The 19,420-nt window shown below is 35.8% G+C and overlaps 1 protein-coding gene across 1 annotated transcript in view; it reads right to left on the reverse strand.

Annotated features, from left to right (window-relative positions):
- NAV3 (neuron navigator 3) overlaps positions 1–19,420 on the reverse strand; it is a 488,007-nt gene that overhangs the window by 85,010 nt on the left and 383,577 nt on the right. The window contains exons 11-12 of the mRNA XM_081956875.1: positions 7,086–7,194; positions 5,607–5,990 (exon numbers count right to left, since the gene is read on the reverse strand). Of these exons, the coding sequence (XP_081813001.1) occupies positions 5,607–5,990; positions 7,086–7,194 (493 nt within the window). The remainder of the gene's footprint in view (positions 1–5,606; positions 5,991–7,085; positions 7,195–19,420) is intronic.

The raw sequence follows: 19,420 nt of genomic DNA on the forward strand, positions 1-19,420 counted from the left end.
ATTTTTAGTTGAGAGGCTACACATATGAAACAGAGAACTCTCTCATATTAATTCTTAATTATTCCTGGATGATTGTCCTCAAGGTTTAAAGTAATTAAAGTGGGAATGAAAGAGATAAGGTTTGGCATGCTTGGGTGAAGCATATATTTTTAGTGCTTATTAGGCCTTTTTCTTATTTAATATAAAATGGAAACAGTACTTTAAAAATATTCTAGCTAAGAGCATTGTCATTTCGATCATTTCTATTCAAGAAAGGCAACCTAATTTATTTTCTTTTTTGATATACCAGTTAATACTTTTTTACATTTTTAGTCAAAGTACATTTTACTTTACTATCAGTAAAGTACTCAACAAAACTCAGCAATCAACCTTCTTCTTCAAGCTGTCACTTTTTTAAAAAAAAACGTTCAATATGTTTTTGCTTTTAGTGTCAAGAGTGACACTTGTGAGACTTCAGGCTAGTGAGATCAGTGATTTTCCTCCCTCTTTAGCCTGAACTCTAGGAATACAGGGATAGCATCTACTACTCCACTTTATGATACATGTCCTGATAAATGGTGGAATCTAAAATTAAATACTTGTCTAGATTTGAACAAACCAGTCTTAGGGTAAAGTAAAAACAGTTATAGAAGAAAATAGCAAGTTTTACATATTAATTTAATAAGAATTTATCTACAACAAAATTTTTATGTCCATATGTGTACCGCCCTCACCTGTCAATCAGGCAGGGCGTTAGCTAATTGGTCCATTTACATGTTGTGTTCAGGTGGGGAAATTGAAGTGTTCCTATTGGTTAACGCGCTGACAGCTGCAAGTATAAAAGAGCTGTCAGTGTGCAAGTTGCTTGTCTTGTTCTGCTTGCTGTTGAAAATAAAACCTGTTGCTTTAACACAGAGCTGCTTCATTACCTCAGACGCTCAGTATATTTTACCTCAAAATCCTCTGCAAAGTCTGAGAAGAAAGTAAGTAGGCTTTGCATGCTTGAAAAAGTATTCATATTTTTCACACGAAAAAACACAGCATCACCCCACTGTTCCTTAAAGCAGCCTTCCTTTTCTCAAACTTCTACAGTATTCTAAAAATAAGGTCTGGCTTATTTTCAGACTTATCTTTGTCAACAGGGTTTACTTAAATTAATTACAAGGGAGCTGTGATTATACAAGGGCTGAACATTTTTGGAAACATTAGCCTTAGTGTGATTAAGGCGTGCACATGCATAAGCCACACTTTGCAAACAGTCAAATTGTTGCATTCTTTACAAATATTTGTGCAATAAAAGTTAATATCCACAAGGAATTCAAAGCACATTTAGATGAAAATTCATACAATAACTGAGTGCATGTATTTGTATCTCCTCCTGTGTCAACGCTTAAGATCTTCAGAAACCAATGCAAGTCCAGTGATATGGAGGTGTAGCTTCCCTGTACTTGCTCTCACTAGCTGTTTAACCCTTTCATGAACATTGAACGTACTAAATGCCAAAACAGAGCTTGGAATCAATGAACAAGTACAAATATAACTCAGTTCTCAACTGGTTTTCTTAGAGACAAGTTTTGCATAACTCAATTGGATCTAAATATGATTTACAATGTTTAGATTTCAGCTTTGAATCAACCCTGACTATATAGGGAATTTTTAATGTGAAATTTTTGGGATTGCTCGAAACCCTTTCTGCTAAATTCTGAAGATTCCTAGACTTGTTCAAAGATTTCTGAAGCTGATTGCCCCTATTTGAATTATCACAAATTTTGGTTCAAAGAAACCAAAAAAGTACATTGTACCTGCTTAGAATTTTATTTTATATTCCAAGATAAAGAAGGACATTATAGCATTATGAGATGGCAAAATTATATTCCAAGTGAAGAAACTATGAACTTGCTTCAACCTCACTATTGAAAGTTTTTTTTAAAAAAAATCATAAATGTTGCTATTTAGTCCATGACTAATTTAATTAATTTTACTATGGTTATTTAGTCTTCTGAAAGATTTGGTGGTCATGTGCAAATTAAAGGCTCACTGATCTGTTTTGTCATATCCATTTTGCTCTCCCTATCCTGATTTATAGAAATATTTGAGCCATAATACCATAGTGGTCATGAAAAAAATACTACACCAGCAGTAGTATTATCCTATTAGCATAAATGTTCTCTTTTATCTCTCTTTCAAGCCCATGGTCCTCCCTATCCACAATGTTTGAAAGAAGGGTAAAAGAGGCCATTTATGTTAACATCGAGCAGCCGTCATATAAGACACCACCTATCTCTTGTCTACAACACAGTCCTTTCAACAGTTTCAAGAAAATCCCACCCCATGCACTCTGATATAGATGACCCTGAGGGCAACAATAAACCCCCATGTGGCATCAAGAAATCTCAGGGAGAGTGCTAATCACCAGATGACTGCAAAGAAATATGATCCTTCAAAATCCTCCTCACCCCCAATTCCTATCAGAACCAATCCTTTCATCCCTCCCACAGGTGGGATTCTACCAGTTCAGACCGGTTTTGGCAAACCAGTAGCTCTGACGATCAGCTGGGCCCAACCACCCACACCTGCGGGAGTCTGTCCTATATTTCCTTTGTTGAAGCCCAGCTGATAGGCAGAGCAGACTGATTGCCACATCTCAGCTATTTTACTCACCGAGACTGCAGTAGTAGGTAAGTTTTAGAGCTGTTTCTAAATGGATTGTCCACGCATGAAGCACATGCTCAGCAAACCAGTTGTTACACCGGTTGAATCCCACCACTGATCCCTCCCACCATCCTGCCCAAACTGATGAAGCTTCTTGAGTGAGAAGGAAAATGTCTTCTTCCTCAAGAAAAAAAGCAGTCCAATTGGCTTTTGAAAAAGCACCTTTGATTTAACCATGACCTGGATGACTGATAATCTCCACAGAAACTTACACATCAGAAGGCCGGCTTGAGTCTCCTGCTACAAAAGTGGCTGCACCCGAGATTGCTTTTGGGAGAGGAGGCAAAGGGGAAGCAATCAGCTTCACCTCGCCCTTGCCCTCAGCTCCCCCCCCCCTTTGGCTGAGCTCAAGCAGAGAAATGGCTCACAGGGTTTCAGGAGCAAAGTTGAGGCTGACAGGAGTCAGGGCAGGAGGAAAAGTCCAGTGTGGCCCCAGCACTCTTCTTTCCTTAGAAATGGAATCTTGGGAGTGGGAAACAGCATTACCAGGAAGGGTGGGTATGTTGGTATGTGTATAAAAAACACAAAGCGAGGGACCAGCAGCCAATGATTAAGGAGCTTTGTGAAACATTATGCCTACACGCAAAGTTTGGCGAGGAAGGGAGAAGAGATACTACCCTCTCTTGGCAGTGTTTTGCTTGAAAATATTTGAGAATCAGACCAGAGAGATGGAAGAATGAGCCCTGCGAGGAGATGCTGTCGACGCTGCCGCCTGCAGAGACACAGACAGAGCGAAGTTCATTGAAGACCTCTCTGGCCAGCCCACAAGACTATCTGAAGGTGGAGGGGGGAGATTTCCTGCACATCAGTAGTGGCATCTTCTCACAAGGCTTCTTCCAACATCCCCAGTTGTATGGATTTCCATGCCTTCCTTTATGGGATGTTGCTTCGCACCTGGGATATCGGGAGAAGCCCTGTGAGGAGACGCCACTGCCAATGTGCAGGAAATCCCCCCCTTGCAGATCATCCTTTCAAAACGTAGTTTCGTTAGGATGAAGAGGTGGCTGGAGGTGGCGTTTGTGTCGGGTTGGGCTTTGTTTGCAAGGCGGACGATCTGGGGAGCAAGAGATTTAGGAAGCCTGGGCTGGCGTGGGGAAATTTCTTCATTGAAGCATCTGATTCATCCCCAGGGGTGAACGTTTCGCCCTTCGCCATCTCTCTGCCCTGGCTTGGAAGCTGCAGAGGAAGCCTGCCATGCCCAGTGAGGTGGGGGAGAGGAGAAGTGGCAGCAAAAAGTAGATGATTTTTTTTTACAGCGTGCTTCCCTGGACAAAACAATGAGAAACACGATGGAGCTGCAATCTTGGGTAGGACACATATCTTGCAGCCCAAGTCCTCCCACCTCGCCCCAATGCTAACAGAATCCAGGCTACTTCCCTTCCCCACAGTCTCTTTAGCGAGAGGGGTGGCAGGTAGGGTGGAGGAGAAGTGAGAGGCGTGGAGCGAGACATGCCTTCTCTTGCTGTCTCTTCTCTCCCCACCCCCTAGCCTGGGCATGGCAGGTTTCCTCTGCAGCTTCCAAGCTAGGGCAGAGAGGAGGCAAAATGCTCACCCTTGGGGATGAATCAAATTCTTCACTGGAGAAACTGCCCCACGCCAGCCCAGGCTTCCTAAATCTCTTGCTCCTCAGATTGTCTCCCTCGCAAAGAAAGCCCAACCCGATGCAGGGCGGTGATGGGACACATCAGAGCAGTGCCGGCCAGCTGCTCGGTTGGCGCAAAGAACAGGGAGGGGAGGCAATAGGGGCAACAGGACATGCAGTCCCATGCTTGCCGCCTCCTGCATCCCCAAAATAATAAGACCCCCTCATAATAAGGTCAAGGCCATATTTCGTGGGTCAAAAGAAAATAAGATCCTGTCTTATTTTCGAGAAAACACGGTACCTGTAACAATACATCTCTAACATTATCGTAACTATTCTTTATACATATATAATATGTATGTAATGCTTAATAATATATTAAGCAAATAAGATAACATCTCACAGATGTTACATTGAGTGTTATGTCCAGCAGAATTAAACAAATCAGAATAGGTTCAGAAAAAGCAATCATAAAAGTATTGGGAAATTAGTATCTAAATTATATATAATAGATTAAAGATACTATATAAGTTTAACTTTGATAATAACAAGTCACAGAGGGGAATATGGCAGATTCTTTAAGTGTCTGAAAAACATTGTGGAGACAAAAAAATCTGTGTCATTCCAAAAAGCCAGCCATGGAATCATGGATTTCAAAATCAGGAAGGCAGATTATGGTTGAACATTAGGAGATATTTTCTAAGGGTAAACAATTTGTCAAAGAATCTTATTTCATAGAAGCAGTGGGTTCCTTTCTTTTAGGTGTATATCATATTCTTTACGAGACAAGTTTCTTTTATTATCTTCAGGATATTCATCATTCCAATTTTATGTATAATCTAAATGATAACCAATTTTACAAGACATAAGCTATAAAACCTCAAGCCATATCATTTAAGATTATAAATCCATTATAATAAAAGTCTTCAAAAAGACAAGGCCTTTCTAAAAACTAACAAAGAGTGAGCCATGTATATTTATCTGCATCAGAAAAATTAAACATGAAAATCATGTTGTATATATACCTCCATTAAAAAGTCTAACAAGAAAAAAAAGGGGCTGGAGATAACTATAATTTAATTAAATCAACTAATTTAATTCAGTTAGGAATTCAAATGAGCTTTAAACAGTAAAATATGTGATTAGTTAATTTGTTAATTTATTTTCGCTAATAACTTTCATTATAAATTATTTTAGTTCTAATTCAGCCAGAAGCAAATTCATCATATTTTTCAGATGTTTGCCTCATTACTTGCTGTTTATGAATGTGAATTACTTTTTTAAAAAATCACAGTTCTTTGTAATCTCATTTTTACAAAAAAGAAAAACTTACCCACTGTTGATGTCATCAGCTCGAAGGCTCTTCCCAAGAATGTCCCCATCACTCATGTACCCTCCAACATCAACATCAGAGGAAATGTCCAGGTCACTATTTCCTTTTTCACCCATGTCAATTTGGGGGATGTTCCCAAGACGAGAGATGGCTGCACGACGAAGAGGTGTGGTGTACATGAATCGAGAAGGGTCAGTATGGATGAAGCGACTAGCACCACTGCGAGGGTACCCTCCACCCAGGGAAGGAGCATCACCTGCCTGGAGTCGAGGACTAGCTTGTCCAAGCCTCCAGGTCACTGGAGAAGATCGGCTTGTTAAGCCAGGGATGCTTCGTCCATTCACTTCAGTTGTCACAGTACTGTCAAATGTTGTTTCCAGTGTGCTGTCAAGCAAAACAAAAACTGTTGAACCACGGTGTCCATATTTCTATGCATATGGGATGAAAGGTAGACAAAGGAAAGTTCTACTTTTAAATAAACATGATTTAGGGGGAAAAATAGCACCTGTTTTTAAAGATGTCACTCTAAGGCTGACATTTTTCTGCAACAAGCCAATTTCCATTCTCAGATTTTCCATATTTTTAGCAATGGTGGGCTTTGATATAAAAACATGTTAATATGTAAGATTTAAATAAAATAAAATGAACATTGTAATGGAAAATAAATGTTAAATGTTCACCAAATGCCATGCAATGACAAGATGCCAGTGGAAAAGATAAAATACTGTAAAATAAAAGGGAGGGTTTAAAAAAAATCAGGGACTTCCTTGTAAAAGGTAATGAATCACTCATACATAACAGTAGCTAAAATTAATATAAGTTATGTTTTCATTGCAATATGTCAATGAGATTAAGTTTGAAATGTTTCCCATGTGTTTCAGTAAATACATTCTAAATAAAGATAAGCACAATATTCTTAATAGAATATGGTAACTAGTGTCACTCAGCTGTGTCGTTACCATTAACAAATACTATTCCTTTGAATGACCTGCTTTCTCCATTCTTAAACAGTCTCAAGACTAAATTTTATTAAAACAGTTTACTTTAACCCAAGTGGCAAGATTCAAATTACAAGTAACAGGCAATGTTATATCATTCAGAATGGCCTCATTGATACAGCACAATCATTGATTGGCATTGAAATACTATACTTTTGTACAATGATTAAATTTCACTTTTTGATATTTATTTTTTTAACCATATGATACTTTGTAAACCAAACTTTTAAATTGCTTAAAGAACAATTATCTAAACTCATTTCTTGAGGCTTGGTGTACTACTATCTAATGTTTTCTTAAATTTTTGAGGCCAGACCCTCAAAATGAAGGAGAAGAAAAAGAAGAAACAAAACATTTACTGAAAGGTTAAGAACATTAATTGACCAGATTTTGAAACTGTGAAGATTCTGATTAGACAATACACTTTTTCACTATTTTTGTTTTATTGTTCCATGTGTCCAACTGCAGTAGTAAACAATACCTGTGGCTTATTTGAGTTCCTCTAAGACTGGACATAGTTTCTTCCAAGTTCTGTCTCAGATCAGCTATATTCTTTACAGTTCTCATTCTTCTTGTTTCAGGATCTTCTCCTGCAATCAACCAACCAACCAAGAAATATGAATACATAAAGCATACCATATATGTGCAAGACAGTATGAACTAGAACATATCAATGTTATAATCAAAACCATGATGAAAATGAGTAAAAATAAGAGTAATCCTGAGTTTGAATGACTACATAATACAAATTAAGATCGCATCTATGTATAAATGAATTGTATATAGTATTGAAACTAATGGCTTATGAGGACAGGAAAGAGATAAAGTAGACTTTCCTTCTTGAGTACTGGTTGTTCCTATTTTTCTTGTTTTCTTCCTATCCGAAAATCAGAATAAACTGTTACTGTATTCTAAGCAGCCAGCAATCTAATCACAGTATAAACAAAGCTATGCCTATGCTTCATGGTTTCATTCTGCTTTTATTTTCATTAAGCCTTCCAGAATTATGATGATTTTACAGTGAATGCCTAAATGTATCATCACAGCCACCAGCATCAATAGCATAAATGTATTTCTGAATTACAACATATTTCTTTATTATATATTTTATATATCCTGCTCTAATCTACTCATCATTTCAAATAGAAGAAAGCCTTATTTCATGAATCTCTGTTGCTGCCTGAGTAGAAAGTAGAACTTCATTAAAACTCTAAGTTTGTAATGTATTGATAAGGATGAAATAATGCATATGGTGACCTCAGTGTTTTGTAGGTAGAGCTGTAACCTTGAATGCACCTTCACTTATTTCTTCTGCTTCTCATACTTTTCTGCTTTTTTGCTCTATTGCTGGAGTAATGAAGTATTTCTAAATACTATGAACCAATTTAAACGTCTAGCTTTCTGTATGTTGCATTTTTAAGCCAAGTAAATTTAATTCAATAAAAAAAAGTTGACAAGGAAAGTCAGTTGACTTTCAGGATATTGTTTAAGAACATATAGAAATGTAGCAAAGAAAAGTCTACATTATGGAATGCTATTTCTGTTTCTCAATATAATGATGTTTGGCTATAGTAATTTGTCCAAAGCGTCCAACCTATTTCTGATTATGCAATGGAGAATCAACTGTAATTTTATAGTAGTGAAATTGGCATAAAGTGTCTATAAAAATTATAGATTTTCCTGTAATTAATAGATTAATAAAGTAACAGATTGCAATAAACAGTTATATACAACAATAGTATTTTTTCACTTTCTAGATCAAGAAAAAAACATTTTACTAGAAATAGTATGAGTATTTAAGATATTTAAGAACCAATTTAGGGGAGGGTTAAGGTGTTTTATTAGAAGGAAGAAAATGTGACATCTTGCCTTAGGTATGGAAACCCCCCGAGTTACTTTGAGCCCTTCCTTTCCTTCAGCCTTAGAAAAAGAACAGAGAAAACCCCTTCCAAAAAGGTTGCCAAAGAATACTGCATGGATGTGTCTATGTAGTTATCAGAAGTCAGGTTCATAGACACTTTCTACATATTGAGATTTGGCAGATTTCAGAGGACCCATGTGCTGGATAGGATCTAGGACAACTTGTCACAGCCAGCTCACTGTGGCCAACTCGCCATGGCCAAATTGCCATAGTCAACTCACTACAGAACAATTCATGGCATTTGCAAGTTGCATAATATTGAAGAAATGGTGGAGTAGAATAATTAAAGAAGTGATGCAAAAGGAGGGACAAAATAAAATGTGACAAAATAAAATGTGACAAAAATTAAAATATTTTAAATTATTTTAAATTAAATTAATTAAAAAAATTGTTGAATTGCCCTGCAGTGTGTTGGTCACAGGAAGTTGGCCTGTGACAAATTGGCCACGTCAAGTTGGTCATGGCAAATTGGCAACAATGAATTGACTGCACCAAGTTGGCTGTGGTGAATTGTCCTATTCTGCTCTGGATATATGAAAAAGGGTGGGAGGGAAGTCCTGAAGCATTTATGTGCTATATGAATAAAGTCTGTAATAAATAATAAATACTATGGGTTAAATAATCTATACATCAGTGCTTTGGGTACAAAACATTGCACTAAATTGCTGTATTTTGGGAGCTGTATCACAAACACCCAAAATTCCACAGGATAAGGTTTTTCTATCATTTTAACACAAAAGTTATTTTCAAAAAATAGCTGAATCAGAAGTAATAACAGTAGGTACCGTCATGTCTGGATAATCACATAATCTGAAATTTGAAAGCATGAAACCAGAACCTTGGACAGTTCACACAAAGTCTGAGTAGATTGGTTTCTTCTATTTTAGAATCCCAGATTTGGACAGGAATATTGAGTCTACTCCTCTAGTTGTGTGAAAGAATCCAGATTAAAGCATCCTATACATATGATTGTCTAGCATCCACCTGAATACATCCAATGAAAGAAAGCTTCTGGCTTCACCATCAAACTGCTCTTATTATTATTTTTCCCTAATGTTTTATTGGAATCTATCTTTCAATAATTTAAAATCTATTATTCTGTGTCCTGTGCTTTGGGGTGAAAATGATGCCTTGATAGTTTTCTATGTGACCTTTTTTCAGTTATCTGAAGATGGTTATCCTATCCACCATTGTCTTTGTTCAAGGCTAAACATGCTGGTACCAAGCTGGGCCAATCATCCTTAGGGCATAGTTTTTAAAGCCCTAATCATCTCCATTGTCCTTTTCAAAATGTGTTGTAATTTCACTGAATCTTCTTAGAATAGATCCATTAGTCAAGGTAGATGTGGCCAAATCAGAATAGAATCGAGAAAATATTTCTTATGATTTGGAAATTCATTCTTTATAATGCTGACTCAGTTTGCAATTAACTGCTATAGCAATATCTTCATTGCAAATACTATTACCTGTGCACTTGACTGTGCCCCAGTCTAGTGCATCTGCTTCTATTAAAATTTCATTCTGTTACTTTTAATCCACTTCTCCAACCTGTCAAGATTGCTTTGAATTTTATTTTTTATTCCACAATATAAGATAATCCTATTCAATTTTGTAACTTTTGAAAATTGAGAAGCATTCCCTTTACCTTTTTATCTGATTATTAATAAAAATATTGAAATATTGAAAATCTGTCTTGGGAATTGATAACTGTGAACTTGAATTTGGTCCTCATTCCAGATTGATGAAAAATAGTTGATGGGAGCTCTTTGAGAATAAACCGTGAGCCAGCCATATATTCACATAATTGCCATTATATTCAGCCCACACATAACTAACATGCTTATCAGCATGTCATTGGATCCCCTCAGCTGCTATCACATAAAATACTTCTAATTAATAGAATTGAAACACTAATGTGGTCTATCTTTATTAAAGATAGTTTGTTCAAGTTTTAGCAACATGAAAAATTGTATCTATGACTGGGGATTCACCATGTTTTCTAATTAAAAGGATATATAGTGGAATTGCTGGTGTTTAAACGGAGTTTCTAATTTCCACAGAATTCTCTCTGTAGGTGATTAAGTAGCCTTAACATAGGTAATCTTTATCCTAATCTTGCTCTTTTTAGATCAAAATTATGTTTCTTATAGTACAACATGCTATTGATAGGGATTAGGATTTGCTTGAAAACACTGTGAAAATGGAAACATCAAAAAGAAGACTTTTTCATAACCACTCTGAAATCAAAATATGTTTGTATAAATAATTACTATTTAAAACAGTTATTGACAATTAGTGTTCATGTGCTTTCACTTCTAGGACAAGGAACAGCAGAACCTGGGGATGGAGTGAAAAGAGTGATTATCCTAGAATCCCTCCATAGTCACAGATGAATTAAGTCCAATCCATCCTTGAGTCCCATTGATCCTTAGCTAATTTGTCTGTATCCCAGATGAAGATCTTTCATTTACTTCTATTAGTGCTAACTAGATGCTGACTGTTAGTTGAGAAGATTCCTGTTCATAGTCCTTTAACAATCAATCAGTTTAATTGAACCTTCACTTGTCAACCTGGTCTTCCATGCCTGACAGCAATCTATTTACACTGAGGAATGATTATGCATTGTATATGCTCTACTCTTGCATCTTTGTATCCTGGAATTTATCTCATTTGCTGATATTTTCTTAAAAGGAATCTTCTTCCTGCACAAATAGAAGATGAATCCTCAAAAGCAAAAATGTATGGATATTTGAACTTGGAAATCATTTGCCCTCATGTCATTTGTTTCCTTCTCCTACATACTAGCAATAAACAGGTCCAATCTGGTTTTTCTGGCACATTTTTTTTCTGAACATCTAATTTTTTTTTAGAGAGCACGGACCTATTATAAATATAATATTTACTAAAATGACACTTTTGTATCATATGGATGTGGATAACTTCAACGTTATATGACTATATATGACTACAAAATAAATAGCTTTGTTTATGTTTGTATTTTGCCCTATATCCAAAGGATATAGTAGTTGCATGTGTACATCCTAACTTAATTGCAAATATAATGTGCAATACCATATAGTTCACATAAAAAGTCTACACATATCTGATAAAATATCTGGGTTTTCAGATGTAAAAAATATCAGAAGATAAATCACTTCAAAATTCTTTTCACCTTTAATATAGTACATAAGGTGCACAGTTCAGTTGAAAAACAAACATAAATCTTTAGGGAGAAAATAATAAAAATGTACACTGTCATGGTTGTATATGTGTACACACCCTTTCATGACTGCATTCAGAATTAACCAATCACATTCAGACTAATGTTACATAGTAGCCAGTATACATCTGCCATAATTAAAGTTAATCTGACCAAGACCATGTAATATTCAGTAGGATTTGTTTGGCATTTATTCAGTTGCTTTTTCCAACCAAAGTCATGGTTTGAAAATTGCTTACAGGGATCAAAGGGATCTGTCAGGTCTGTTCCATCTTGGGGATTTAGGAAAGAAAGACCCTCTATTTCATTTGTACTGAAATCTATCTTTTTACTAAAGATGGTAACAGATGGTAACAGCGTAAGCAAAGCAAGATATGAATATTGCTATGTAAACCCAGTGCTTTTTTCCTTTTGCTAAGGCCTCCCCCGCTTGCTCCTTTTATAAATGTCCAATGGTATTCAAACTAGGTGTTTTGGTAACAGCCTTAAAATTTGGTGCCTTTTGGTGGGTGTTTGCATTCTGTTCTCACACTTGTGTTCCTGGATCTTCCAGGCTCTGTTCCAGCCGGACACCTCTAGTTCATCCTGTCATTCTGTCATCCCCCTCCCCAGAAGTGGGTTGCTCCCGGTTTGGTCAGGATCAGCCAAACAGGTAGTAGTGGCGGCAGGAGGCTCTGCCCACCCACCCAGATGCTTCTGCGCATGCACAGAAGCATCGCATACACGTGGGAGTGCGCCTGAACCAGTAGTGAAAAAACTAGCAACCCACCTCTGCTCTTCCCTATATCCCCTATATCCCCCATACTCCTCCCTTCCTCCCTTTATGGTAGGATGCCATTGAAGTGAAGCAGGGCTGAAGCAATGCAATGGCAGATCTGACAGGATCTCATTGTTTGACATATCAGTCAGGAGAAGAATACAAAAAAATGTCCAGGTTTTTGGATGCACAGTACTATGGAACACAGTGAAGGTAGTCATCAACAAGTAGAAGAAATATGACACAACAGTGACATTACAAAGAACTGAATGTCCCTCCAAATTTGATAAAGAATCGGAGAGGCTATCAAGAGATCTACAGCAGCATTGAAAGAGCTGAAGGAATTTCTGGAAAGAACTGATTGTGATAACAATCTCCCATATTCTTCATATGAATGGGCTGTGAGGTAGGCAAGATGGAAGCCTCTTGTTACAAAGAAACATATCCAAGCCTGACTACATTATTTTGCAAAAAGCCTACATCAAATCTGACACCAATGTTGAACTTTTTGGCCATAATTCCCAAAAGTATGTTTGGCACAAAAACAATCCTGCACATTATCAAAAGTACATCATACCCACAGTGAAGCAAGGTGATGGCAGCATTATGCCTTGAAGATGTTTTTTTTTCCAGCTGGAACTGCTTTAGTCACTTATTTTTGATAAGTCATAGCAACTTGCTTGTATCAATATAGACCAGAGGTAAAGCCTTCAGACACAAAATTCTGCTTTAATGACATTACACAAGATATTATTTTTGAATTAAATATTTTGAAAGTAGACTAGAAGGTAAACTATGATATTGCCTAAATAAAAAAAGCTTTAGTAAGTTTGATAATTAAAATTTGATATTAATTAAATGGAAACTTATCAATATAGAATAAAAATAGTTGTGAATGAATTGGCAGTGATTTTGACAAGATAGAATTCGCATTAATATTTAGAGCAAAAAACCAAGGAGGCATCTTTGTACCATCCTTCCCAAATTGAGGTAGAAGGGAAAGCTAGCATGACTGTCAAATACTCCCATATGTCAAGCTCAAACAGAAATCAAATTGCTAAATTTTTCCTGTTTTGCTGCTTCAAGATTAGTTTAATATAGCTATATTTTAAGAAGAAAATTGCTAAATTTTTCCTGTTTTGCTCCTTCAAGATTAGTTTAATATTGCTATATCTTTAGAAGAAAATTGTGTGTCATTGCTGGAATGCCCTCAAAATGCGAAAAAGTTTTTAATTAATGAAGTCTGTGCATCTAACAGGAAAAAAAAAGAATGTGATACACCCTGCTTCATCATATTATATAGACAGAAATGTGCTGTAAGTATATTGTAAAAGAATAGTAAGATTATTATTAACCAAGTCTCTTCCATGCAATACATTATTGCTTAGTAACTATTTTATCATGTCAAACAGAAGTTAACTTACCCAAATAATCATTGTAAAGTGCTTGTTCTAAGTCTCCAAGCATTGTTCTTATAACATCCTCATCAAGCTGTGCAGCTCCTTCACGTAAACAACCTTCCTCTTCCACCACCCAGTTTTGGCTAGTAATTTTTGACTTAAAGGATACATCATCTTCACTCAACTTGCTTGTCTCCCCTTGAACAGCTTCATCAACCCGATATCCTCTGAGCCTTTTGCATGGGGCTCTGGGTCCAACAGGTGGTAGTTCTTCCATTTCCCAGGGTGACTTGTTGCTGGCATGGTAAAGGGAGTGTGCTGATTTTGACAGTGCTTTAGAAAGTAATCCTCTACTTCCAAGCTCTGACTGATGATGAACCTGGCTAGACTTGGAGGCACTGCCAAACCAGTTTTCTCTGCATGAAGATCTCCTTTTTTCAGCTTCATTTAGGAGAGTAAGATTAGTCAGAGATTTCTGTTTCTGGAGATGAGCACCTCTGTTTCTTGCACCCTTGCCTCTGAACACTGAAAGTTCAGCAGATCGTTGCATAGTTTTATCCAAAGGCTCAACACAAATTAGATTTCACATTTCTAGCTGTAGAGAAGGCAAGATCTTTCAGCAATAGAACTAACCTTTCAGCAGTGCCCAGTTTACATGCCCTGTAGCTCCTCATTCCTCCGGTGTCAAAAAAGCACAGCATAAGCATTCCAGAGTGCAGGCTACTAAGGATTAGACAGGCACAGTCATTTTGATTCTTTTCATACTAAGCTAGTCTTTTCCAGTCCTGTTAATCTACAATGTTATAATCATTTTAGAGGAATTTCTTTCAAGCAGAAGATAGTTGCTTAAACAATCTATTCCAGCACAGAAATAAACATAAAAGCCAGTGATGTTTCCTTCTTATCACCCAATCATCTTTCTCCTTCAGATTGATAGGACTGCATCCTTCTCTGTGGCTGCTGTTTTCTGAAATCCAAAAGTAAACTGCAAGTGCCGACAACCGTCTTCTCTCAGGCTCCCTCACCAGATCATGACTGATTCCTGCATGCAGATCTTTATTTTGGACGGCTGATAGAAAAGCAAGTGCAGCCAAGCACATCAGAGCTCAATAAGACCCAAATTAACCAAGGAAGCAAAGCACTGTTAAAGCTTCCTTGCATTTTAGTATTCAATATGCATTCCCAGATCTATGGCTGTTCTCTGTAACTGCAGTGAATGCTGCTGGCTGCCATGGCAGCAAACAGCTTGGCAAATTAAAACAGAAGGACCCAACCCTCTGCAATTCTACAAATCCTGAGTTTAAGGATACAGCACAAGCTAAATGGGATGAACATTAACTTAATGCTCCCTGGAATGCCTTCCTTACTTCCTTTCCTGGCTAAAGTCGAAGTAGCTTTTGAATCTTGCAATATACTGAAAAGGTCTCTTCCTATAGTATAATAGAGAATTTGAGGAAAAAGCAATATCCATTTATATGAAAATGCTAGAAAGAGAAAGAAATTTTGTTCCTTTTATGCAGTAAAGCTTTTAATTTCTGATTCATTATAAAATAATTAGAAATGTTAAGAAAAAACAAGTTTTTGGAATCTGCTGAAAAAAATCAGTCAGATGGAACTGACTACCAAGTTCCAAAGTAGAAATCTTAGGTAGGGGAAAAAAACTATACACATTTGCATAAAATATATGTGCATAAAGGTACCTTGAGAAGAGATAATGTAGTTATCTCCAAAATTTAATCTTGCAGCTAAAAACTGCACAGATATATGAGATATAAGATATGAAAGGATGAATATGTGATTTAAGATTACTTTTGAGTCTTTAGCACAGATTTAAAATGAAATCTTATATGACAAGCTGAAATACATTTGTAACACTCAGCCACACCTATAGATATACAAAACTTCCAGAACAAAAATAATACTAATAAAAATGTTCCTAAAAGAGATAGGAATGAATTTTCCTTAACTTCTTGAAAAATTGTGTAATTTCACAAAAAAAAAATGGTTTTAGCCCAAGGTACATATATATACCTAGCCTATAATAGGAAGTATGTACCAATTTTCTACCAAATCTCAGACCAGGTACAATTATAAATCTCTATTCTACTGAATATTCTATCTTGCTAGCTTCAGCCTTAAAACATTATTTAAATCTTGCTAAACCCATGCTTTGCATTTTGATTAGTTCTGACTCTAATAATTAATTTCTGATTTAAAGATACTAGAAATAATGTGTGATCTTGGAATTTTCCAATAAATTAATTCTCAATAATATTTTTGTATGCACGTTATATACTTTAGATGAAATAACTAGTCTAGGAATCAATTGCATTCAATCATAATTCATAAAATGCAATATACCTTCCAAAATGACAATTGTTTTGGATTTCTCCTTGCAGAGTATTTTAGAACATTTGAAGCAGCTACTCAGACAGCATGCTCAAAGAAGTAATCTTATTCTATTTAGGCTATAACTTTTGTTCTGTTACCCACATAAAATAAATTTAAATAAAATATATGACTAAATGTAGCATGTTGCTTATGTCAAGATATATGAACTATTGCAAATATTTTTTAAAAAATTAATTTTATAGGTCCTAATCAAGCATTCTCTCCATCTGCAGTACAAAGGCACAATTAGGGCTCCATCTGGCAAGTATAAAAGATAGGAATGTGTAATTAACCAAAACTTGTTATTTTGGGGGTAATTTACAGCACAAATTACATCATGTTTTGAAGAAAATATATGACCTAAGTTGACCACTAAATATCTTTAAAAAAGAATTTGCAAATGCATTTCAAGAAACCTTAGACTTTTCTTATATATGATTGGAATACTGCCTTTAATCTAAAATAGTGCTGCACGCATGCACATGCACACGTCTGGGTTGAATAAATAATAGCTAAGTACACAAAACTGTAGCATATTTTCTCAAATAAGAGAAATAATATTTAAATAGACACTCATTTATAGTAGTCAGGCATTGAGCAATGGTGCTGGCACAGTAGTAAATTAAAGAACTGAAGCAATAATGAACACAAATGCAAAACCTTTTTAAAACAAGAAAAGCTCATTATCCAAGGTATAGAAGAAATTATTTTTGACTTTGGATTACAAACATCTACACACACACACATACACACACACACACTTTGTCTGTCTATCTCCCTCCCTCCCCCCTCCCTCCCTCTCCCTCTCCCTCCCTCGCTCTCCCTCTCCCTCTCCATCTCTCTCACACACAGAGACATACACACACATACTAGGCTCATGAAAAGTCAGGGTCAATTAACCATGGGTGGATTGCGTGCAAACCAGCAGGCAAAAGAGTCCGTTCTTTTCTTTATGTTTTAATGGGTTTAAGCCATGTAATATAATGAGAGAAAAATAATGAAACTGTTTAATATATAAAGTAAAAACAAAATGCATAGCATCAGTCCAATATTAAAGACTACTCAGAGAGCATGTAAGTGGCACAGCTTCCATCCATAGACTTGATTTAACAGACAAGAATCAAAATCAGTATCTCACCCCTTCCCCCAAGTTATGGATATTTTTGATGCACAGGAAATTGTTTCCATAGGCTAACTTTAAAATGCATTTTATTTACATCATGTGTATAATGATCAAATTATGCAAATGATTTAGCATAATATGTAATATGATATAATTAGCAAATGATTTCAATCACTGCAAAGGATCTACTTTTGGATTTAATGGACAGGAATAACTGATAGCCTGTTCCCCGAAGTGGTCTATTAAAGTGAGATTTCACTGTTGAAACAATAAAAGGGCAAGTCACCATTCAAGTCTCTTTCATGGCGCACTATAAACACAGCATTCACTGCCTGGGATAAAATGAACGGAATAAGAACGCTTAAACATTGCATCCACTATGGCACATCCCTTTTAAGAAAGCAGGAATGTTTAAATCCACCGTGACTGTCATCAGAAGTAATGGTATCTCATGAGAAATTCCATTATCCTGATGGTAAGATGCCAAAAAGCTAAACATTTTATTTGTTGTTGCTTTTGCACATCAATTTATTCAAGAAACAAAAAACAACAACCCTGCAGATAACATCAAAATCAGCATGACAACATGCATACAAACAGTAAACAATAATAAATATTCCTTAATGATGAAATATTCATATACATAAAATGCACCTACTCCATAAGTGAACTATTCAAAAGACGATGTTCATTAGATACCACATGTGGATATTTGCAATCTGCTGTTCAAGTAAAAATCAACCTATTTTAGCAAATATTTCACATTCTAGTCTCTTCTGATTCAGACATCTGTTTCCTACCTCCAGCAATTTCTACTTACCTTGAGCATCTCACTATCACTAAAGTAGTAATAAGCTTCCTATAATGTCCTTTATTCTTTTTTACGCTTTCTATGATAGACTGGAGCAGAAATGGAAAACCCATTACAGAAAGAAGACTGATATGTCTCTCTCAGTAGTCTAATAGACTGATGACTTCTGTACATTTCAGTGTGGCAATGATTTACTCACAGGAGTGTTGTAAGCACTTTTATATCTAGACATTTTGTGTGTAATGCAAATTTCTATGAACATATTGCATATTTGTAAACTAAGAAGGTGGGCTGATGACTGTTTAAACTAAATATAAAAATTATATTAGCTATATAGGTGGAAAAATTGTGGCCAATTAGAACAGTCAAATTTTAATGAAGTTATCAGCAATTTTAAATAAATATTTTTAAAAAATCAGAATCATACTGGAGAATCAGATTGTACTGATATACATTAGTTTAGACCACTCTTGTATTACCAATGGAGAACAATCTTTATAGAAAATCCAGTTGCTTCTGAGCTTAAGACACTACAAACTCAGTGATAACAGAATTTGGTGTATAAGAAGAATATATATATATAAACACTGGTGGAAAAGAAGTGATTGCCAACCATTTACAGGTCTACCCTTATCTATGTACCCAAATCTATGCATGGATACTTAACAAATAAAACTCATTGTGTTTAGCAACGTGTCCTCCAGGTAAATTTGCAGATTTAATCTGATTAAAATGTAAATTCATATGAAGAACATATAACAAAAATTGCTTCCTGAAATAAAAAGTGTGGGTGTCAACTTTACATTTATGACACATGTATATGCACATTACACAATTTTTTGTATATATGTTTGCATTTATAGTAGATAAAGAGATTACATGTAAACTCAAGACAAAATGTTTCTATTTGGTAGAACTTTTAGCATTAGGAATCATTTATTTTGGTTGAAAGATCCACCAAAATGTAATTATGATAGACATATTGAATTCCTATTTTTCCCAAATTTCATTCTTATATTTTACATGCCACTGGAAATAACTTGAAATCCTAGCATATTAGCATACTAGTATATGCAGACATATTAATAAAATTACTAACTTGAAGACACAAAATATTTAAATGATTTTTTTTAAAAAATAAATTAAATCCATTTTAAAAGGCCTATCAACCTGATTCACACAATGCCAAGCAG

The sequence above is a fragment of the Natrix helvetica genome (assembly GCF_964273705.1).
Source record: "Natrix helvetica genome assembly, chromosome: 6".
NCBI lineage: Eukaryota > Metazoa > Chordata > Lepidosauria > Squamata > Natricidae > Natrix > Natrix helvetica.